The 25,270-nt window shown below is 32.7% G+C and overlaps 2 protein-coding genes across 2 annotated transcripts in view; both read left to right on the top strand.

Moving 5' to 3' along the window:
• Positions 1-898: 898 nt before the first annotated feature.
• LOC143069626 (NPC intracellular cholesterol transporter 2-like) lies at positions 899-13,748 on the top strand. The gene is made up of 4 exons (XM_076244353.1): positions 899-1,067; positions 8,809-8,913; positions 9,321-9,496; positions 12,979-13,748. The coding sequence occupies exons 1-4, from the start codon at positions 980-982 to the stop codon at positions 13,063-13,065; spliced, it is 456 nt and encodes a 151-aa protein (XP_076100468.1). The 5' UTR covers positions 899-979; the 3' UTR covers positions 13,066-13,748.
• Positions 13,749-21,989: 8,241 nt separating this feature from the next.
• Positions 21,990-25,270, top strand: part of LOC143069624 (exocyst complex component 5-like) — a 47,765-nt gene continuing 44,484 nt past the window's right edge. Inside the window, exon 1 of the mRNA XM_076244351.1 lies at positions 21,990-22,082. Coding sequence (XP_076100466.1) covers positions 22,047-22,082 — 36 coding nt within the window. The 5' untranslated portion in view covers positions 21,990-22,046. The remainder of the gene's footprint in view (positions 22,083-25,270) is intronic.

Genomic DNA, 25,270 nt, shown 5'->3' with positions numbered 1-25,270 from the left:
CAAGGTCTTAGCATATAATTATTTTGTTGTTTTAAGCTTGTAATAGATTCAGATTAAGTATGCTAATTAGATATGTGCGCATAAAAAGTGCGCACAAATCTCAGTGTGTATAATTTTAAATTCTCAGTGTGTAATTTAAAATTCTCAGTGTGTGTTTCAGTTTCTTTATTCTCAGTGTGTCTTTTTGAAATCTCAGTGTGTCTTTTTGAAATCTCAGTGTGTAATTTTCAATTCTCAGTGTGTAATTTTCAATTCTCAGTGTGCGTTTTTCATTTTTGTAATCTCAGTGCGTGTTTATGAAATCTCAGTGTGTAAATTTTTAATTCTCAGTGTGTAATTTTCAATTCTCAGTGTGTAATTTTCAATTCTCAGTGTGCGTTTTGAAGTTTTTAAATCTCAGTGTGCTTTGTTGTAATTCTCAGTGTGTAAATATTTCGAAAAATGGTTTAAACATAGTTTTGACGAGAACGGCTTGCCATTATAATGGTCAACTGTTTCTTTTTGTCCACAGCTGCACTTGTCGATGAGTGCTGGGCATATCATTGAGTTGTATGAGTTTAAATTACAATATCCTGTTCTTAAACTAGTTGATATTCGAAAAATTTCAGTTGACGGTTTGTCTTTTGGAAGTGTATTTTTTACATTTTGTCAGAGACATAAATATGTCTCTGATTTTGTTGAAAGGAATAATATCCTCTTCCTTTATCACTGGTGTCCCATCGGTTTTGCCATTTTAACGTTAAACTGTCTTTTGCTCCTTTTTGTATATATCTTGTTTTGTAAATATTGGAATGCTTTCTATTTAGTATGGTGTGAGTTGACTGTGGTACGACTTTGGAAAGGTACGAAGTCACCCATTGTAGTACGAGTTTGTAACAGAACGATCTTTGGAAAATCGTACGATTGTCACGTGAGTTAGTGTATCACAGGAAAGTTGTCAAGAAGGAAATATTATTATAAGGTGGAGCTGCAGAAAAGAATGGACAAATTTATAGCTGCTGTTATCCTGGTTGTGTGTATGTCTGTAGATTTGAGCTCAGGCAAAACACCGTTCCATACTTGTAAAAGTGAGTTTTGTAAATCTCTATCAGCAGTATGATCAGCAGAGACATATAACTGTATAATATACAAGAACACACTTCTTCTTCTTCTTTTTTAGGTTTCTAGCGATCCTTCAATTATTGAAGATTATTCGCCGGGCGTCGACTATAAAATTTATAATTTACATTTTAGCAGGAAAAAAAAAATCAAAAATAACAATATCAAGAAAAAACAAAATAACGTATCCTACCGTAGTCTTAAATCGTTCATCTTGTCAGTTCGTTAGGTATTTGTGTTTGAACTTAGCACACGGGGAAACTCCGCATTGACGTCACTACGCCACTACCGGCGTAGAAAAACAATGTAGAACACTTTTGAATAAAAAAACATTTCTGAAGGTAAGTTTTCATTGTTGTTCTCAATTATTGCTAAAAAATGCCAAATTTCTAATGCCCGTTTCAATCCCGACTTCCGAATGTCTAAAAACATTCTAGAACTTCACAAAATCCCACTTCCGGCCTCCATTGCTTTGTGTACATTCCATTCAGCGTCATCAATCTTGTGGCAGGCAATACAGGTCAAGCAAATCGTATTTTTAGGAATTTTAAAATGACATGCTCCTTACGTCTTTCGCGATTTTCCCGAGAAAAAAGCCCAACCAAAATGAAAGGAAAACTAATTGAAAAAACGATGCCCATGCCATAATTTTGTACAGGAATATAGAGTAGGTTAATGAAAAATAATTTACATTTATTTTTCATAGAATTTTCTTTTTATTCATTATAAAAAGATCGATATTCTGACCATTATGACTGTAGATAAATATTCATACAGAATTCCACTGATGTCAAAAGGGATGGCAAAAAAAGAGTTTTCCTGTTGAATAAAACCCCAAATTATTGCAAACTATTTTGAAGCAATATCCCACAAAGAAATAACGTAATTGCCGTAGACTGGAAAATCCCCTAATTGACAGTAGAGCAATTTGATTGGGTAGAACGAATTGACATCACGTGATTTTGACGCCATTGAAATTTAAATGTAAACAAACAAGGTCAGAAGGTTCAGTATGGGACAGCATCGTACATTTAGTTACTGACAAATAATTATGAGTTACCAAGCTTGACAATCAGTGTTCTCCCCAGGATTTTTGGATAGCACCAGGGTAACGCGTGACGAAATGAATTTTACAGTATTTTGTGTCGCTTTGCGTCGCTTATTTTTTTTCTTGTTACTTTTTGTCATTACCTGTTTGCCTTTGTTTTGTTTACTGTGGAACTGTGTTGTAGGACTTTGGGTCAGAAAATTATTGGTAGAAAAAGTAAATTAATAAACAGTTTGTATACTTTAATATCTTTGAAGAATAAATAAAAGAAAGCACAATTAGTCTTTAAGCTAAAGTCACTTCTTATATTTTGATCAAGCCATTTTGTCCCGATACTTGTAGTTACACTACACATTCCCCATAACAATGAACTTTGAACAAGATTTTTGATACAGAACCTTCAGTAAATTAAAAACTATTTTCCATAGTTTTAGATCTGATTCTTTTAGACAACAACAAATTTGTTTTTATGATTAATACTTTGTTACAGACATGGAGAGTACTTTAAAAGAGTTTTCTATTCACAAGATTCATCCCTAGCTTTAGTCCTGCATGGGAATGTATTAGAGTTGTGGCAGTAGGCTTTTTAGACCTGTTACAGTCAAATATTTTGAACATCGTATAAATTACCGATTTATTATAATATGTCTGTGCATCAATAATGGTATGATTCTCAAAAATAATTTGCAAAACATTTTTGTTGGTATGTTCTAAGAATGTTTTCATCCTTAATGTAACATTCTAATATAATTTTGCATTCAATTTGTACTTTATTTTTATTTGCAATGAGAAATTATATGTGAGGAGCATTTATTTGTAATTACCAAAATCAGGGGAAGTAACTCCACAATTAATTCCTAAAAGGCAAATTATTTTGACTTGAGACTGGCGTAATAGGGTTCATTAACAAATGTCTGCTTGTCCCTCACAAGTCTGTTATTTAAATTATGATCTCTTAATTAATTAAAACACAAAAGAATCATGTACATCGATTAAATCCAATCATCAAGGTTAACCTCAACAGGTAAATCGATCACGTGGTGTAAACAATCATCTTGTCAATACTGGATTAAACTGGTTAGAACTGGTCAATTTTGATGTAAAGTTGAAGTCATCTGAAACTTTACCGATTTTAATACGATTTTTTTACCGAAAACTTTAGCACCACGGAAAAAAATTATACATCGCGGCAAGAACGATACCACCGCGGCAGAAAATTATACATCGCGGGCCCGTGGTCCTTTAAGGGCCTGGGGAGAACACTGACAATGCATGGTAATAAAAAATGAAAGCTAAGTGTACAGAAAAAATAAGAAAAAAAATAGCCTTAGGATAACGACTTATCATTACACCTGGATATGTACATTCAAAAAAATAAATTTTGATAAAACTACACACCCGTGATATGGCGGGTCCGTGACTGAATTAAAGTATATAACTATGCGTATTATCTGATAAAGTCATGCCGATTATAAGATGCACAGTTTTCTCTGCTTTCAAAATCTTTTTGTTTGAACCCGTCGACCTGGAACTTATCAATTACCGGTACCACGATTTCCCGAGAAATACGAGAAAAACGTAATATCTCGAGAAAAAGATAATATATCCCGAGAATTTTTTTTTTTTATGGTGTTATGCTACTTTTTATAGTGGTTTACTACTTTTGACAATATAAAAGAATACTACTTAGAGATATTACTCGTTTTTATTCAATAAGGCCACACCAATTAAATTCCTTGTTCGACGGACCCGCCTGCACCTATTTTTTTCAAAACAGAATTTTTTTATATTCCCGCTTCCCGCATCTGGAAATGTAATCATGTCTATTTTCCGCACCGTTTTTTTTGTAAATATTTTAAAAAGATATCAATATTTGTTTTTTAAAATCACAGTCGAACCTGTATATAACGATTTTAAACCTATAAGCTCCCCATCACACTGTGTAAATATCCGTGAGAATATTTGTTTCAGCATAAAAGCAATTTATCCCACATGGGAGTGCTCCGATATAAATATATAACAGCGGAAATACATTTTACCTGTACAGAACTAAACATTGGTTACTTTCCCCCTTACTTATATTCCCTATCAAAAAATGTTCGTTGTTAGAATAAGTACAAAGAACTTTTGAAGGAGTTGCCTTCAACTAGAATTATATTGTATGCTGGCGAAACAAAACTACCCATAGCCGCTGCATGTTTATGCACCTGTCCTGATTGATTCAGGGGCCTGTCGTTCAGCAGTTATCGTTTGTTGATGTGGGTCATTGGTATTTTCCCGTTTGGATATACAAATTAGATAGTTGGATTTCCTGCTCGAATATTGTGTACACTTATAATTTTGGGGTCCCTTATAGTTTGCTGTTTAGTCTGGATCGAGGCCCTGTGTAAAAGGCCGTAATTTGACCTGTGTTTGTTATTATCAGGTTGGGAACAACCCTCCCTCAGACAAGGGGTAATTTTACTGTTGTAGAAAAGGGAATAGAAATACATTTTACCAAGGATTTGTATAGTGCTACTGTACAAAAACTTTGAAAACTTAGATTTTTTTTACTCAAAAAGAGGAGAAATACATTATATTTTAAACAACTTTTCTAAACATTTTGCTAAAAGAGGGGTCCACTTATTTTGAATAATATTAAACTGTTAAAGTAAATGTGTTATATTAACATGGTTTAAGTGCAGGAAAATTACAAAATTCTTGGACATGTTTTGACCATTTAATACAAGATAGATATATAGCTCTTTGGGAATATATGAGCCCTTTTGTACTAAAAAGTGTTTTTACAAACTATATATGTTCCCAACCTGATTATGACTTAGATGGAGAAGTGTCTCATTGTCAGTCACACATACATGTACCAGATTTAATTATACAATTATTTCTTGGTGAACAGGGAAAAAATACTTCATAAATCAAAGAAATGTCAAAGTACAAGTGATATATCAAGTTTTAATATTGTTAAAACTTACTATTTTATATTTACAAAAAAAATTATAATCGCTCGCCTTCACTTTTCAAGCTTCGCCTCAAAAATTTGCAAATTGAATATTTTTTTATAAAAATTTTCAAATTGCTCGCTCGACCCAATTTTTGGAGTCCAAAAATCCGTAGAACAAGAAATTAAATTGGTGTGGCCTAAAAATGCAATTTCATTTCAAAATTTCGATTTGTATGTCTTGTGCAAAATCCTTGTTGGACACAATATGGCGGACATTCTAGAGGTAGACAACTTAAGAAAATCAAAGTATTAAAAGAACTGGAAGAATAGAGTATCAAATGTACTGACAGAATAGATTCTATTAAAAAAAATGAAATTATAAACAGTTATACATTTAACATAACTTCATTGGTGTATTTAAGCTTACCAAATAATTTCCTTTATTACATTCATATAAAAAACTGATTGTTGTTAATAAATATCGTTATTGTTAATTAAATGAAAGGAATTATGATTCGTCAAAGTTTTTAACTAAAATAACATGTTTCCAAAATCTTTGTAATTATATTGTTTTCTTATGATATTATTAAATGCTGTTATTACTGTACAATTTTCTCCAAATATCTCCTTTTAAACTAAAGCTTGGTGTTGTTTTAATACATAAATACAAAAATTTCAATTTTCTCAAATTTTGTTCATCAAAGAAATATGAAGACAACGGCTTGGTATTATTTTAGTAACATTTGCATATAAAAAGTAATTTACGATTTTGGTGCTTATTCTTCCAAAATGTCAGAGGAAATGAAATATCCGTGTATAAAATGTACTGAATGTACTGATGATTGTGTCATTGACGCAATTCAGTGCACTGGCTGTGAGAAATGGGTCCATACCAAATGTGTACCCATGAGTGATTTATTGTTAAAGAAATGGTCTGATGCTAATCTGTCTTTTCTATGTGAGAATTGTTGTTTCACTGATGGAGAGTTTGACGGGGTAAAAAATAACTTAATGGGAATAGAATAACCTTATTTTTTTCTAAAACTGCATCAGGTATTTTCTTAAATAAAATCAATAATTGTCGCGGACTTCATAAGGTATGCCCGTGCCTTGTGCAGGGTACCTTTGGAGTTTAAAATTTTATTAAATAAAATAAATAATTGCCGCGGACTTCATAAGGTATGCCCGTGCCTTGTGCAGGGTACCTTTGTAGTTTAAAATTTTATTAAATAAAATAAATAATTGCCGCGGACTTCATAAGGTATGCCTGTGCCTTGTGCAGGGTACCTTTGGAGTTTAAAATTTTATTAAATAAAATAAGTTGAAATAATTGCCGCAGACTTCATAAGGTATGCCCGTGCCTTGTGCAGGGTACCTTTGTAGTTTTAAATTTTATTAAATAAAATAAATAATTGCCGCAGACTTCATAAGGTATGCTGGTGCCTTGTGCAGGGTACCTTTGTAGTTAAAAAATTTTATTAAATAAAATAAATAATTGCTGCGGACTTCATAAGGTATGCCTGTGCCTTGTGCAGGGTACCTTTGGAGTTTAAAATTTTATTAAATAAAATAAATAATTGCTGCGGACTTCATAAGGTATGCCTGTGCCTTGTGGTAATACTGGTAATATTAATTATTGGAAAAAAAGAGCCTGGAATGAAGTATTTTTTAATCAACAGCATTGTCCTATATTAGTTATAAATAAAGTTGAATTCTTTGATTGGCTGCTTTACGTCATGCCGGCTAACAAATTGAAAACTGTACCTATATGCCTTAATTTAAGTCCAGATTTTTAGTATTGGTATTGTCATCTTAGAAAGTCATACTGCTTAAAATACTAAAATAGGGAACAATGTGACAATGATTGAATTTAGTAGTGTCAACCCTGTGGTTATGACCCGTGTATATAGCAAAATTCTAAATACACCGTATGGTAGTGCTCCTGTCAAATGTGGAATGTACAGATAACATGGATAAGGTAAGGTAACAGTCTAACAGATGAATATATACTATTGGTATGGGTATCGGATTCGAACCGGAACTTGTTAATTATTGGCAATATTAATTATGTGGACAGCAAAAGGGTCTGGAGTGGTGTAATTTTTAATCAACACCATTGTCCAATATTAGCTATATATAAAGTTAAATTCTTTGATTTGTCATTTTTACCCCATGACGGCTGACAAATAGGACCTCATTATTTTAGTATTATAGATTCGTTAGCCTTATTTTAGTATTGCTTTGTCATCTGATAAAGTCATGCCGATTATATATTAAAGATACACAGTTTTCTCTGCTTTCAAACTTTTTCTGTGTGAACCTGTCGACCTGGAACTTACTTATCAATTATTGGTAATATTAATTATTTCGAAAACAAAAGTTACTGGAATGGATTATTTTTTAAACAACAGCATTGTCCAATATTAGTTATAAATAAAGTAAAATTTTTTGATTCACTGTTTTATGTCATGCCCGCTAACAAATTGAAAACTGTACCTATACACCTTATCTTAATTCCAGATTTTTAGTATTCGTATTGTTATCTTAGAAAGTCTTACTAATTAAAATACTACAATAGGGAACAATTTGACAATGATTGAATTTAGTAGTGTCAACCCTGTAATTGTGACCCGTGTATATAGCAAATTCCTAAATACACCGTTTGGTGGTGCGCCTCTCAGATGCGGAACGTACAGATAAGATAATAGGTTACATGTGAATATACTATCGGTATCGAATTCGACCCGGAATTTGTTAATTAATGGCAATATTAGTTATGTGGAAAACAAAAGGGTCTGGAGTGGTGTAATTTTTAATCTACACCATTGTCCTATATTAGCTATATATAAAGTTGAATTCTTTGATTTGTCGTTTTCACTCCATGACGGCTGACAAATTGGACCTGGTTATTTTAGTATTATAGATATATGTCTCTGCTATCAGATACATCTGTCTCACTCTGTAGAAAATGCATGTCCATGATAATTTTTATAAACATGCATGTTTCTTTATTAATCTCAGCATTCACAGAATAAGAAAGCACGAACACACAACTACAAAAAATATGTAGCAAGAAAATTGGTATTATTTCTGGTCGCTAATTCGGATATTTTTACTCAAAAGTTCACTGCATCCCCCTTTTTTAGACCAAGGATGTGTATACAAATCCTTGTATAGAAATTACTTCTTTGTATCTATTTTAAATCCAAATGAGGATTGTAAGGCCAAAAACATTGTTGTGTTCCTGCCTACTTACATGACTTAAAATAAATGTTCATGCATGTAGATGTACTTACTCATGTACTCTGACATTTCTAACATGTCTAACAGGCATTGTTGGCATTTTTGGTGACACACTTCCTAAATAAATATATGATCTACATTCTACCAAATTATTTAAGTAACATGTACTTACAGGGTTTTTGAAAGCGTTTATAGATTAAGAGAATAATGGATCAATACTTCAAAAAGTGGTAAAAAAAATAAAGAATAAAGGAAAAGTATGTCAAATATTAAATAAAGAATAGATCTAGAGAATAACAACAGAGTTCTAAAATATAAACAATAGAGGATAAAAGACAAATTTTATAATAAATGAAGGGAAGTACATTTGTAGCTTGAAAAATTGTAGAATAAACAATTGAGTGACAACCCATCGACATTTTCCTTCATGTCAGGAATCAGGAAACATTTTTAACAAATTGCCTTCGTTTTATTTCAGGTGGATCATCTAAAGTAACAAATGTAGTAATTCCAGGATGTGATGCTCCTCCTTGTAAGCTAAAGAAAGGATCAAGTGCTGCTTTGTCAATATCATTTACTGCAGGTATAATCAATAGATACATTATATATTATATATTCTCTTGAATAATACAACAGGTTAATCTAAACTAATGCCATCGGGAATTCATCTAGGACAACAATTTGGATCAAATTTGTACCTGTTTAAAACTGAGAGAAAAGTGTACATGTATCTATCTACATGTATCACAAATACATTCGTAATTTTCATGCTGATTTTCATAGATTACAGAGTTAGCAAAACCTTGCTTGTTATATGAGTATTGACCAACCAAATGTTGTATTTAAACATGTAAATTTTATTTCTTCATCCTGAATATATGCCATTAGACATGCTTGATAAGCAAACAACTATATATTAATCACAAATTACACATGTATGAAAGTATAGTTGATGTCATGAAGTTAAATTTATAACAAATATGTTTACAGGAGAGGGGTATACAAAGGTAACAGCTGATGTCCATGGTGTAATTAGTTACGTACCAGTTCCATTTACACCACCAAATGTGGATGGCTGTCAACATAGTGGACTGACCTGTCCTTTGACCAAGGGAAAGAACTACGTTTACAATAATGCCATTCCCATTAAAAGCAGTTATCCAAATGTAAGTTATTTTAGTAATACATGTATCCCAATTTAAGATTTTACAATGTTTTTATTATTGTATCGTAAAAATTAATTAATTCAATGCATTTAAAAATTTTATAACATTATTTGTCTTCAATATGATATATGTCTCATGAAAAAACAAATTGTTGATCCCTCAATCTGAATTTCTTGCTTTGTGGCTTCAGCAATTTCAAATACGATCATGACCTGTGACAGTTGAGGGGGGGGGGGGGGGGGGGGGGACTGACTTCCTGGTATAAAGTTCTTGGATACATACATGTTGAAGATGTTTGTACATAATTTAGTTGATGTCACTGAAACAGCAACCCAGCAGTACTACTAAACTAAATTAATTATACTAATAATTAGAAGTCACCACAGTTATAAAAAGCAACTTAATTATTACATAAAAACATAAACTCTAGTTAGTTAAAAGGTTTTTCTACTAAAAATAATTACACAGGAAATTGTTACTTGTATATACTTCACATAATTATTTTGTTTATTTTACATTTTATCTAATTAAGGCCACACCAATTTGATTTATAGTTCTTTGGATTTTCCCACTTCTGTTTTTGAGAAATCAAGTTTTCAACAAACAATTAAACTACCGCTTCCGTATTTTTTTGGTCCGCATGCCACTTCGAAATTAGTCTTGCCTTGAATTTTGTTTTCTCACTGACGCTTTCTTTTTGCATATAATCAAATCTGGGTTCAAACGCACATGTGATCAATCAATAAAAAGTGAAGGGAAATATAAAAATCAAAATGTCAAGCCATCAGTTGTTGTGGTTTCGGCTCAATGCCGAGGACAGACAATCATTGAACAATTTACATTTGAATATATATTTGATGAAGCCAAAAGGGTAAAGTCTGTCAATATTTCGTTTGATGATATCAAAAACATACAAATTTGACAAAAGCCCACAGGCACTTGTTTCTATCCATTGGAAGACCCACTATCAACGTACATTTACGAAAATTTATTGTCAAATCTTGTGTATTAGGGGTAAAGGGGTACTCTAAGGGTAAATACAATGCATATCATCTGAATGAAAAACTTTTTATGAATCGAATGGTGTATTGGACAAGAAATTTGAGATTGAATTGACAGAGAAATAAGGGTTTTAAGCGGAGAGGTGAAAAAAGTAGTTGGGTACCTTCTCCTAAATGTACGTTGATAGTGGGTCTTCCAATGGGTAGAAACAAGTGCCTGTGCAACAGCCGTCGGCATCACCTATCATAGTTCGAGATTATTCTGACGTCTAACGGCTGTTTTGCCAGACAAGCTGGGGCTGAGACTTGTCTGGCAAAACAGCCGCTGGACGTCAGAGTAATTTTTGACTACACCTATCAGTGTTGGCACTGACATGGATATTTCGCTGTTGGGAGAGTTAAACTGTAAATTTGTGAATTTTGAAATAGATAGAACACCCTGCGATCCAAACAAAAATTTAAAAGAAATACCAACAGGTCCCCCTTAAAAATGTGTTTGCAGTGTTAATGAAAAAAACAATAGAACTTCCTTAAAAACCTAAACCAAAATCGTGTGAACAGTGCAAGGAGAAATTGACAGGCCCAGAGAAACTGTTGTGTGACCTTATTGACCTAGTACTATAGAGTGTGGGTGGTCTTTAGATACTTTAGAATCAGGGACAATTGTAACAGAATAAACTTAAAAATGCTTTGTGGTATATAGACCACATTCATAAAAGACTGCAATTTTAATACTGTGAAATATGTCATGTATGTCAAAATCCTACTATCAAAATAAATCTATCTGATATAATTAAAAATGTATTCCTTCCAAGGGTGCATCTTACAGTTCACAGTAGTAGCTAGTTTTGATGAGAACACATATCCCTCTGTTTGTCTTTATGTTTCCAAGTTCAGCTCTTAATAAAACAATAAGGAGATGTGGTTAATTGCAAATAAGACAACTACTGTGAAAGTACTTCTATTCGTGGGGTACCAATTTTCGTGGTTTTCGTGGATGACTTTATCCACGAAATTAAGTGTCCAACGAAATAAAACAACCATTGTCCAAATCAAGACATGGAAAGATCCCCATCGGTAGGTTTGACTAATTATATGATCTAGAGAATATATTGAATAACGCCAAATCTGAGAATACTTTAATAGCAGTCACAGAACTACAACAGCATGCAGGATTATACCCATTTAATCTTTAATAACTTAAACTGTACAACTTTTGATCTTTTAAATCTCATAAAAAAATATTTTTGATTGATGAAAGTCAGATTTCTGGTATTGATATGCTAGTATGATAAAGGGTTAATTTTATATCCTCATAGTTCTTGTACATAAGAATTATTTGACAATTCAAGATACTTTTATAGCATTTGTTTATGTTACTGTTTTCTTTAGGTGACATTTCTATGGCTTTGATGGTTTTAAATCTGTTGATCACTTTATCATGGGTTAATTAGTGTTATCACTACGATTTACACAGGTCAATGTTTACTTTGCAATTTCCTTCAATCCAGACTATTTGTAACCTTCGTTTCTAAAGGGTTTAATTTTTAATTATTTTTTTTTTTAGAAAACTAAAATCCACGAATTTAAAAACCCACGAAGATGTAAATATTGCTCAAACCACGAAAATTGACACCCACGAATTAAAGTACTTTCACAGTATCCACCAAAATTCAAAAGAAGTAGATGTTAACAATTATAGGCAACCAAAAATTCTTCAACCATGAGAAAATCCAATGTTTTGTTTAGGGCCTTTCCAGAATTAATTATATGGGGGAGGAAGGCACCTGTATTAGAATTTGATGGGTGGTGGGTATTTAAGAAAGATTGCTTGAACATTTAAATGATAAATCCAATTTAAAATGTATGCATGGGTCAAATAAAAAGTGCCTCCCCCCTCTCCCATACATTTATTTTTGGAACAGCCCTTGGTGGAATTTAATAAAAACCTTAAAACATTGTCAAAAAAAAGGCTGTTCACCAAAAAGTTACAAACTTAAAGTATCAATTTAATAATTGTCATGTGTTTTGTGTGCTCTTTACACTTGTGAAGGTCATTGGTATTGCCATTTCTATGTCACATTTAAGAGGTTTTTTTTTCAAATATTTGCTGCTGCAAGGTGAAAGAGTCTACAGTTGTTTGATTAGAGTCAGAATAATGTATTCAAATGGGATAACAGGCCTTATGCATCAAAACATCAGTGCTTTTCCTTCTCATTCTGTATGATAAACCTAGCATATAACACTTTAAAAAAAAAAGATATTGCTCGCTCCTCTTGCAGACCTCTTGCCTGTCAAAAACTCATTTTCAAGAATTTTTTAAAAACAAAAAATTTTCGCTCGCTCACCCCATTTATTTAGAGCAAATGTCCAAAGAACTATTTATCAAATTGGTGTGGCCTAAGTAGAAAAAACACACAGGAAGTTGTTACATGTACTTGTATCTTTACCTAACATGATTATTCTTTATATTTATTTCAGTTGCAACTTGTAGTACGATGGGAGCTTTTGGATGAGAATAACAAAGACATTCTGTGTATTGAAATTCCAGCTGAAATATCTGATTAAGATACCAAAAAACATGAACAATCTAAACAAGGACGTCTATGATATTTATTTTCCCATTCTAAATTAAACATTATTTAAGGGAGGTAATCACTCAATTAATTGTACACTTTCTATTAAAAAAATAAACTTGAAAAAAATCTCCTCCAAATTTGGTTGCAAATATATTTCCAAAAAGTGTGCTCTGAAAAAAAAAAGGTTCAGGTCAGTAGCATTAGTTCAGAAATATTTTCAGTGTTGACCAAATCTCATTTTATACTATTTGTTTTGTTAAACATTTGTTACGTTTACAATGATATTGTTATGTATACATATGTGTTCCATAGGATGAAGTAATGTAAACTTTTTCTTTAGACAATTACAATTGATTATTAGAGACATGAAATTTTTAAAAATTAAACAACATTTTCTTCTAGAATATATGATTATTTGCCTTACTTGGATGAAGACTTAATTTTCAAAATAAGAATATGGTTACCTGCCATAGTAAAAAGGAAAGTTAAAACCTTAGTCAAAAGTAACAAAAAGGTATGTTTTCAAATTTTCAGTAAAGCAAGATTGACCAATATCTAAATATAAAAATATAGCCTGTACATTTTTGTTTACATGTGTTTGTTGTTATTTTTGTAAGTCAGATTTGAGATGAATGGGTTGGTTGTTTATGCTTTTCCCAATGTATGAATGCACAAATTACAATCTTTTAATTGCTTTTCATTAGTGTATTAAAATGATTGCATATTTTTTCTTATCTGTATTAATAGTGGGTTTGCCAAAATGTCTGAATTGTGTGACATCAAATGATAAAAGTGTGGTGTTAATCAAATTTTTTACAGCTTTAAATAATATCTAAAGTTTACTTAAAGTCCATAAATACTGTAAATGCTTGTTAACTCTGAAGTGGGTAATGGTTTAAAATGCATAATATGGATTTATATCAGCGAGATCATAATTGTACAATAAAACTATGTTATTATTCTTATATTCAACTTATTATATTGTTCTGACAAATAGACAAAGCTTTTTAATATGTTTTTTATTGATTTATAAAAAAATAAGCAAATGTCTAAAAACTAATGTATTTTTTTTTTTAATTTTCAAATTACATTGTAGTTTACTTTAATATACTTTTTTATTGTCAGGAAGACATCTCTTTGAAATATGATTAATGATCTGTTATAGCCTTTTGTAATCTTTAATATAAGAGATTATCATGCTTGCTTTTATATTGTCACTTCACATTTATATACAAATGAACATTTTATATGTCTATTTTCAATAAAAAATCTTTCTGTTTATCTTTCTGTTTTGATATATGGGACATTTTTTTTACTGAATGTTTCTTGCAATGGTTGGTCTGTGTTCAAATGATTCAGTTTGATTTTGTAAACCAAATGTGTAGTCCTTTATCCAGGTCATGTTAAAGTTGTAGAAAAAATGGATTATGTTTTGTAAATATAACTGCAGGCAAGATGGTAGAGCAATGTTGTCGTCATCCTAAGACATTTGGTTTCCAGACAATAACTTCTGTAAGTTAATGGATCTAAATGAAATTGTACCACAAGGTTCCATATCTAAAAAGGAAGATCTGTGATTGATTTTAGAGGTTGGCATGGTCATAACTGTTTAGGAATTGGGGCCAAAAATAATGCTATGTATTACTAGTAATTAAAACTGAGAATGGAAATGGGAACATGTCAAAGAGACAACAACCCAACCAGAGCAGAAAACTGCCCAACCCCACGAAAGGGTCTTCAAACATGATGAGAAAATCTCTTTCTAGGTGGACTTCAGCTGGCCACTAAAACTGAAATGTGTACTAGAGAAAAATGATGTCATGCTTAACTCCAAAACATATGAATGAATTCAGATTAAAAATCATACAAGACTAACAAAGGCCAGAGTCTCCTGGCTTGGGACAGGCAAAATTGTGACTGGGTTAAACCTGTTTAGTGAGATCTCAACCCTTCACCAATACCTGTAGCCAATCTAGAAAAAACAAACACACACCAAAATGCACATTAGTTTAAAAAAAAATCAGTCTGATGTCAGAATATGTAATAAAAGAAACTGTAAAACAACTTCTTAGTCCTTTGTCTAGGTCATGTTGAAGTTGCAGAAAAAATGGACTATGGTATGACATTGTCGTCTTCATCCAAACAGACAATAACTTATATGTCAGTGAATGGATCTCAATGAAGTTGTATCACAATATTCCATACCTAAATAGGAAGGTTTGTGACTACATGTACTAGATAAAGTATTAGTATAAAGTGTTCTATTTCAGAATGAAATAGACCTAGATACTTTATACCTTGTAAAAAAGTGTCCTATATTATGAAGTTTTTGTTTGCTATATGTCTGTTGTCTTTGATCTCATTTTTATTGTTAAGTGACTGAAATGAAAAAAACTTTAGTTTTCTTTATCACATGAATTTCTTACTTGATAACTTTGTTTGGTATGAGGATGCCTTTGCAATGACTAAATGTCTGTCAGACAGTGTTAACCTGAACTTGGCCTCATTTTAAAGAACAGTATTCAAGGTTAGATATAAAAGTAAAGTCCATATCTCAGATACTTAAAGCAATAGGTTAAATAGGTCAACTGTATGTGGCATATGGAAAGATATCCATAGATATAGGAAGATTTGGTATGAGTGCCTATGAGACAACTCTCCATCCAAATAACAATTTATAAAAGTAAACCATAATAGGTCAAGGTACAGCCTTCAACACAGAGCTTTGGCTCACACAGAACAACAAGCTACAAAGGGCCCCAAAATAACTAGTGTAAAACCATTCAAACAGGAAAACCAACGGTCTAATCTATATAAAAACGAGAAACACGAATAACAAATGACAACTACTGTACACCAGATTCCTAACCTGATTGGTAAGACCTGGTAAGGTTCATACAAACTGGTTCCATTTTGCAGTATTTGTTGGTGAATGTTCAGTTTTAGTGGTTGTGTCTGGATCTCAGGTATAATAAGCAATTTGGTGTAATTAAAAATTGTGAAGTTTAAAATTAACATGTTTGCTCGCAAGGTTCTTCTGAATTTGACCTCATTAAGGTAGCACTATAGTCTAACAGTGATATTTTTAAGATATTTTTTTTATCACATAATTTTAAAGTAAGTATTATTCTACACAGTTTGTAAAAATCCCAAAATCATTATCATATCACAATAGGGAGTAAATTGATAATGAACTTATGTAAATAAAGGCACATGGTAATTAATCTAAATATATAAGCATTTAGGAGGGGCTAATATGTCAATCATCTGTTGATGCCAGTGTCCAGCTGTTAATCACTGACCACAAGATAAATAGTGTGATCTTATCTCATTGTATCATGTGTATTGCAACAAAAGTAATTTATATAACTTTGAAGTAAACAGAGAAAAGGGAAAGTTATTAAAAAGGAGAAAATCTAAAGGGAAGAAATCTTACCAAAATTAACAAAACTATATATATACCGTATATTTAAGGATAAGAGTGTGAAAGTATCTTGAAAGCCTCTGACAAACTTTAAACTTTTAAGGTTCTTACTACAAACAAGAAGTATATGTCTCTGAATCTGTCTTTTGTTAGGAGTTTCAGGCACTTAAACCAATTTTAAGTTTATGTGAAATTTTTAAATTCCATAAAACTTAAGAATCAAGAATCTATTTTCAGCAAGGGGATGGTCTTGATCTTTTATGGAACATGTCTTTTATTGCATAATTTTAATGTTCTAATTTCATAGTATATTTCTTTTTAAAATACAAATGAAATCATTCTTTATAGTGAATATAATTATGTTAAAAATTGTTCATATGCAGCTGGTCATTCCTGTTATTCTCTTATCTTAGACTGTCTGGAGAGAGGCGGAGCTTTGTCTATATTTAATTACTACATCACAGATGTTGGTCAAATCTGTGACGTCAAACGGACCCGCCAAATGCTTAGTTAGTGTTGGTCAGTGCACATATAATTCAAAATTTACAGTATTAGAGCATCAAAGACACAAAGTGTGTGGTTATATTGATAAAATAATGGTGTCAGAACACTCCTGGGGTGTTCTCAGTGGAACTTTTGTACTAATGATACATTTATAGGGGTTATAAGGGGGAAATTCAGTTTTTAGGTCATTTCTCTGAACAATTTTTCATGAGAATTGTTAGCAAAAAATGAAAACAGAAACTTCATTGGTACCCCTTTAGGTTTGACTTTGATATATGTGATTAAAGGGAGTATTTTCTACAATACCGTGTCCCAGTTTTTAAATAATTTGTTTCTAAATGAATTTATAGTTGTCCAAAGATGAAAGGTGAAATGAGGTTTGGTACCCAGCAGTTACATCAATATATCTTCTTACTGGAGGCATACATCAAAAATCTGAGACACGGTTATGTTTATAGTGTATGGTTGATTAAAGGGATGAAAACAAATTTTTACTACCATTTGACCTGAATGTGTCATTTTCATCCAAGTTGGATGACCACTTTTTTGACAATTAAGGAGCTATACTTTGAGATTAATCATACCAAAAATTAATTTATCTACAGATTAAGAAGAATTAATATTTCACCTTTATAATGAGCTAAAGATTTTAAAAATCCATTGAGTAGTTTTGGAGAAATTAATCGTTAAAGACTGTTGGTTGGAGTCAGAAAATTCTGACTGTAGTGCTACCTTAACCTGAATCATCCATAGAATTAAATTTTACTGATACTAGTAGTTAAATCTTCATCCATGATCAGTAAAGCAGGGACAGCCATTTACGCTTGTGCATTCTCATTCTATTATTTAAGTTCCCATATGCTCTATTGAACTTGGTCAATTTTACTTTCCTATATTGTTTTAATATCATTGACTAGAACGGGAGCGTAGCTATAATCCGACACCCCGAAATTCCGACAGTCCAGTAGTCCGACAGTCCGATAGTCCGACAGTCCGATAGTCCGACAGTCCGTTAATCCGACAATCCGATGGTCCGACACGAAGCCGTGCTGCTGCAAAGGATGATTGTCTTCTTAAAAGCGTACTGCTAAAACGCGAGCAGTGTTTAAAATTTAAAAAGTGGAATGCATCGAAATGGGATATAAATTAAATCCCTTCTTGAGGGAGGGCAATAGGGATCCGTTAACATGTTAACAACACCTCGATTTTTGCAAAAACAGTTAACAAAAAAATGCAGAAATGCTGATAACAGTTAACAAAGTGGGCTGAAAACAGTTAACAGCTTAAATTAATCTCAGATAACAGTTAACAACACCTTGAAAAGGGCCATAACAGGTTTACACAAAAAGGTATTGCCCCCTTCTTGTTTGAACAATTAATATAATATTCCTTATATCATCATGTCGATGTTGTTAACGAGAATGTCTGTTTACATACATTTTGTACATGCGCCAGCGCATGCATGTAACCAGGAGCACATATATTGTTAAATATACTGTTGTTCCAAGATGTAATGTATAATCTGGTTGAATGTGATATGTCACACGTATTATAGATGTACTATGCTTTTATATATGAGGGGTTTCGCCCCGAAGATATGAAACGACTACTTCGGATAGAATAACATAGAAGTATCAATATTTTTTTTTATCTTTTCTTTTGTTTTCTAAAACGAGCAATTCGTTTTGATAAAATAGGAATAATTTCATTATCTCAAATTTTAGTCAAGATGCAAAACCACTTTCAGAACGGTTTCATAGTTAATGATTTGGAATGAAATTTTAACTTAAATTGTGTCTATTTATAATACCTTATCATTGCCCTAGCTTGTATGGCAATATAAACCGCTGTACTATCTAGTATTTTTTTTGGTTTACTGATTGCCAAAACTTGAACTCTTTGCTGATAAAAGGATAACACTTATATGTAAATTATTATAAGGACCTGAGCATCCCTAGTCATAGAATCAACACGACATGACACCAATTATGTGAAAAAGATTGGAATGAAGATGGGCAATGACATGAAGACAGTACGAAGACAAAGCAGATAGCGGTTAAGACCTATGACTGCAGTGCTGAAATTTTAAAAATGACAGCACGAAATAAAAAAGGCACTTTATTAAGAAACAATGATTTTTTTTAATAGCAATACAGTTTTGGTTAGTATATTTTTTGGGCAGTAATAGTATTGCTATAAATATTTTTATCATTGTTTTCATAATAAACAAAAGCAAACCGGTATAGGGTGCAAACGGATTTTTAGTGAAAGGGGCGAATTTGAATGAGAGCGATCATATTTTAAGGTGAACGGACCCGGATTCCGTTCATTTCCGATTCGTATGGGATTATTGCGGTCCTGTACAAGACGTCATACTGACTGATTTGTTAATTTTCTGTGTGAAAAAATATACCAATTTATAAACGTTCCATGTCTATATGGGCATACTTTTCAGAGATAAGTGACCGTGCGTCGGACTATCGGGCTGTCGGATTATAGGACTGTCGGACTATCGTGCTGTCGGATTAAAGGACTGTCGGACTATCGGACTGTCGGATTATGGGACTGTCGGATTATAGGTCTGACCCCACTAGAACTGGGGTGTTGCTATAAAATAATGTGGATTGGGTATTCTTATGTCTTTAGTTGTTTTGAGTTTGGTTTCATTGCATTTAGAAATTTTAACTTCAGCTCTGACCTTATCAAGATTCTGATAGCATGGTTAATTGTACATGTTTTGCATTATTGAAACGTCCCAGTGAATAGTAAGGGAGCTACCATTTGATTTAAGGGGAGGGCAGGATGATATTGAAAAAGGCAGGACAGGAGGTTTGAGTAAGCAAGGACAGGATGAGCAACTGTGCAAAAAAACTCAGGATAGCAATTTATGTAAAAAAAAAGTCAGGATAGCAATTTATGTAAAAAAAAAGTCAGGATAGCAATTTAAGTAAAAAAAAGTCAGGATCGATACTGGTAAACTAATAAAAAAACACAGGACCAAATAAAGTGAAAAATAGAAAAGCAGGATAGAGATTACAACTTAAATAATGCAGGACAAAATATTTCATCCTATACTTATTTGAGGTAAACTTTGAAAAAACAAAAAAACATTCTTGATTTCTGTAACCACTTGAAACTAATCTATCCCACACAATCCTTTGAGTGTCATGTTTGAAAATTAGGAAAAACGTTCATGCTGATTAACAAATGTTGCTTACACCCACAAAAGCAGAGCATTGGTACACTTTGAGGAAACGATTCATAAATTTCTTTGAGTTTTGTAGAAGATGATACTAATAGCTATCAAACATGATTGCCACTATAAAACACTATTCTATACACTAGAAGATAACTGGGGAAAATATATAACATGTCCTGAAAAGTGACCATCAATATATATATATATATCGATATATAGTCCAACTTTATAAAAAAAAATGCAGCTGATATTAATGGAAAACTGCTTGAGTTCAATGCTATTTAACATAGAACCCTAAGTGAAAGACAAAAAATACATATGTTGTTCATATAATATATGGAGGGGACAACTAATACATACACTCAGTAATCATAACACCAACAAAAAATTAGCAATTACTATCCACATTGATCTGTGTCCACACTTGTTTATTAAAAGAATATAGTCAAGGATTTGCATAGTGATATAGTGTAAAAGAAATTGAACACAACATTTGGCCGGTAAATGATGCCTTAAAGATATCTGTTTAAAAATGTGATTAATGTCCTCAGCTGCTGTCTGAAATGACCCCCCCTGACATGACTGAGTGACATCATGATAGATGTATTAAACCGTTGAAGAAATAACTAGAGGCTCCCAGGAACACCAGATACATTTTTTGAAAAAGACTCTTATCAGAACCAAAGTGGAAACTTATTGCAAATATCTTGCAAATCTCGTGTGTTTACAAGAAACAAAGTTACGCTACCTTTTACCATACATTTTGTACCTAGGCTACTAACGAATATTTCTGCATGGTTTGTTTTGCATTTAAATTTATTCGTTTTTGATAGTAAAAGTCAAATGTAATATCTCTTACATTAGACTGATTAAATGTAAACTTGGATAAAATAAGAAAAAAGGTAGTCCAAATAATTATGACGTCTGGCAAGGCGTCCCAGAAAAAAATTAAAATAGCCTTGCCAGACGTCATAATTTCCTGGCGTCCCAGAAAAAAAATTAAAATATCCTTGCCAGACGTCATAATTTCCTGGCGTCCCAGAAAAAAAAATTAAAATAGCCTTGCCAGACGTCATAATTATTTGGACTAGAAAAAAGGCAGGACCAAATAGAGTGAAAAATAAAAAGGCAGAACAGAGACCAATTTTCATCCTAGAATGACCCTCCCCCACCTAATACAAATCAAACTCAAACTGTAGTAGAGGCGGATTTAGGTGGGGCAGGGGGCCCAGCCCCCTTTTTGAGAAAAAAAGTAATGTTTGATTATATAAGGAATCACTGAAGCGTAACGGGAGCGGGTCCCTCTTAGGTAGCCAGTAGGCCCCCGATATGAAAATTTCTAGATTCGCCATTGAGTAGCTCTCTGATACCCGGCTCTGCCAATGATATTTAGGGAGCTACCATTTGATTTTTATGTGGGGGCTAGGATGAAATTTGAAAAAAATAGGCAGGACAGGATATTGAGTAAAAAAAAAAGGCAGGATGAGACACTTGCAAAAAAAAAAAGTCAGGACTACAGTTGTGTCTACAATTTAGGTAATAAAAAGTCAGGATAAACTAAAAAAAAAAGCCGGACCGAACAGAGTGAAGAATAAAAAGGCAGGACAGAGATTACAGCTAAAAAATATGCAGGACAAAAGTTTTCATCCTAGCCCCCCATAAAAATCAAATGGTAGCTCCCTTATTTATTGATACTTTAGTTTAAATTAAAAAAAAAAAGATTTTGAGGAATATAAAAATCCGGAAATACTTCGTCTTTAGTCCGATATGCATCCAAAGGTTATTTTTTCTAATTAGAGTTATTTCCCTTGGGCACTGAAAAGTTGGAAAAAAGAACATCGATATGTCTCATCAAGTGTCCTTAGAAGAACTCGAACAGGTATCAAGAAAAGCATTAGTAGAATTTTTGATATTAAGACTCGTGTTTTTAAAAAGGAAGAAAAAGTGAGCCTCTGACACGATTCAAAAGTGAAGTTCTTATGACAAACAGGAGCAAAATATTTTAATCGTCTGCTTCATCTTTCAAAACTAACTTCCTCTATTTAAGCCGATACTGATCTAGTCTATCTATAACACAACATCTGCTTCATATGTACTGAGTGGTAGTCCACATTCATAGCCAGCTAACAGACAATGAGTTTTTGACAGGCTGGGCGTGACAACTGAATAATTATTCATAGATTTTCTCTCTAATCTCTTCACTAACATGACCAGTCATTCTGGTAAATTAGTCCATTTTAGACATTTTTTTCATTGCTGTTGTAATATTTTGAAGATAAATCTCATAGAAAAGCTAACAGATGTAATACCCTATGTCTCTACTGGCACTACTGGTAAATTCATCTGTTAGCCGAAAAACACCTTGAGAGCTGCGGGTGGAATCGATGTACATGTACACTCCCTATACATCTTATCGCTATTTTCTACCATTACTTGATATCACACAGGTTCCAGTAAAATAAAACAAAATATCTGACGCCACAATGGAAAAGTGATTGTTGTTGACGTCGAAAGTTCAAGCGGCCGGGTCAGCCAGGATTAGCAATAAGGTGTATTGGGATTAATCGTGATGTTTCACTAACATAGATTTTCATGACATGTTTTACAAGGACAATCCCCACCCCAACCCAAACATGACAAAGGGAGTGCTAAGACACTTGGAAGTCTGTTATTATGGTGGAGTCAGCCGAATTTCTCAAGAGAACCACCAAGCCACTTGACAGAAAGAGCCAAAGCAGAGAGATATCAGAATTGAGAAGATTAATCTCCAGGTCAGAGTAGGGAGTCCCAATAAATACCCATTCTAGTCTAAACTATGATCTAAGAAGTTTTAAAATCATCCTTGTGATGTTCTGAAATTTCCAGGGTCACAAGTCAGAATCGACCTGGGACCTTCAGCACTGCAGTAATTGGTCTTCTTCACTAGACTGCTAACCCACATTGGCTTTCCCCTTTGTTTCTGTCGATGTTAAGTTTGCACTTTTCAATAAATTGTGCAGAATTTATCATGTTTATCTTTATTTCAAATAAAGAAATACTTTGCATAAATAAGTTTTTATTTTGCCCAATACCACAGACAAATTTTCACACAACATTTCATTGCTTATAAATAAGATGATAACCATCTTTGAGTTAAACAATCAAATTTTCACCCTTTCTGTCCTTTTTACAAGCTACATGTACTTAGTTGCCATGTTTAATGTTACCTCAAGTTTCCAAATTATTTTACAGAACTTCAGAAACACCAAATAAAAAAAGAATGGTGCTTTGAACATGTTGAAACACCCAAGATTCATGTATAATTAGGCCATAAAAAAGAATAAGTTTGTTTGCCCAAACCCTACCTACCAAGTAAAAAGCTGCCTACTCAAATTCTTTTATTGTCCTGATTTGAAGAAGTTTTTTTTTTAATCAGATAGGCATGAAGACTAATAAACACCCGATACTTCAATTTCTTTTTTTGAAAAAAAAAAGAAAATACCTACCTACCTACCTACCTACCTACCCACTGTCTCAACCTTTGGGTAGGGTTTGGGCAAACCAAAATATTTTTAATTGTGGCCTTTTGTTTTTGACATAGATTTTTTTTCTGCAATAAAATGTAGGACTTATTTCAAATTCAAGGAAATATTTTTTCATCTGCAACTGGATGTGATGTACTATGATTTGGTGGTATTACACCTACAACTCCATACATATTTGTTCATTTAATAAACTTATATATACAAAATAGATGTTCAATATTATATTATGAACGGCAACCTTTGTGTATGTGCATTATTATGATCCCTCTTATTTGATGCACCCCTCATGAGCTGAATGGGTACAGTGGAATCCTTGTACACTCCCAATCAGGATTAATTGAGAGATGTCACTAATGTATTTACAAAAATATTGACAAGGACAATCCCCGCCCTAACACAAAGGGAGTGATAGATAACCAGGCAGTCTTTTATTATGGTGGAGGAAGCCCAAATATTTCAAGATAACCACTTGGCTAATCGGAAGGAATAGACAAACCAGAGAGATTTCAGGCAATTGATTTCTAGGTCAAAGTAGGGGCAACTTTGACATATTGAGGTCCCAAAGGACCTTTAATATACATAATGGCCAGCACTTAATGACCAAGATTATGTTTTACTACAAGCAGGTTGAACTAAAACATCTTAAACAGAAGAGATACATGTACTTTTGCTACACAATTTAAAAACTGACAACCAAAAAATCATAATATTGTCTGCTTCTGTAGTAAACACTTAGTGCTGGTTTGACTGTGAAATGACATTCACATATATACATTTTCATGATGATTTTGTACTGTAACCTCTCAATAATTTGGAATAAAGTGCTAAATGAAACAAGAGTGCACACACTGAAATGTCTCGCCTTCTATACTAATCATTGATATTATGTTGATAGTCCTAAGTATAAAGCTTTATTACAACTGTCTCATAAACTAAACATTAACCAAGATAACTAAACAAAGACCAATGAACCTTGAAAATGAGGTCAAGGTCAGATGAACCATGCCAGGCAGACATGTACAGCAAACAATGCTTCTATACAACATATATAGTTGACCTATTACATATAGTTTAAGAAAAATAGACCAAAACACAAAAACTTAACACTGTGCAATGAACCATGAAAATGAGGTCATGGTCAAAAGAAACCTGCGCTACTGACATAAAGATCATAAAATATTTCCATACACCAAATATAGTTGACCTATGGCATATAGTATAAGATAAAAAGACCAAAACTCAAAAAACTTAACTTTGACCACTGAACCATGAAAATGAGGTCAAGGTCACATGACATCTGCCCGCTAGACATGTACACCTTACAATCATTCCATACAACAAATATAGTAGACCTATTGCATATAGTATGAAAAAAACAGACCAAAACACAAAAATTTAACTATAACCACTGAACCATGAAAATGAGGTCAAAGTCACATGACATCTGCCCGCTAGACATGTACACCTTACAATCATTCCATACAACAAATATAGTAGACCTATTGCATATAGTATGAAAAAAACAGACCAAAACACAAAAATT

Source organism: Mytilus galloprovincialis, chromosome 3 (genome assembly GCF_965363235.1).
Source record: "Mytilus galloprovincialis chromosome 3, xbMytGall1.hap1.1, whole genome shotgun sequence".
In the NCBI taxonomy this organism is placed as follows: Eukaryota; Metazoa; Mollusca; class Bivalvia; order Mytilida; family Mytilidae; genus Mytilus; species Mytilus galloprovincialis.
The sequence above is the reverse complement of the archived record's forward strand: the minus strand, read 5'-3'. Positions and strand labels throughout refer to the sequence as shown.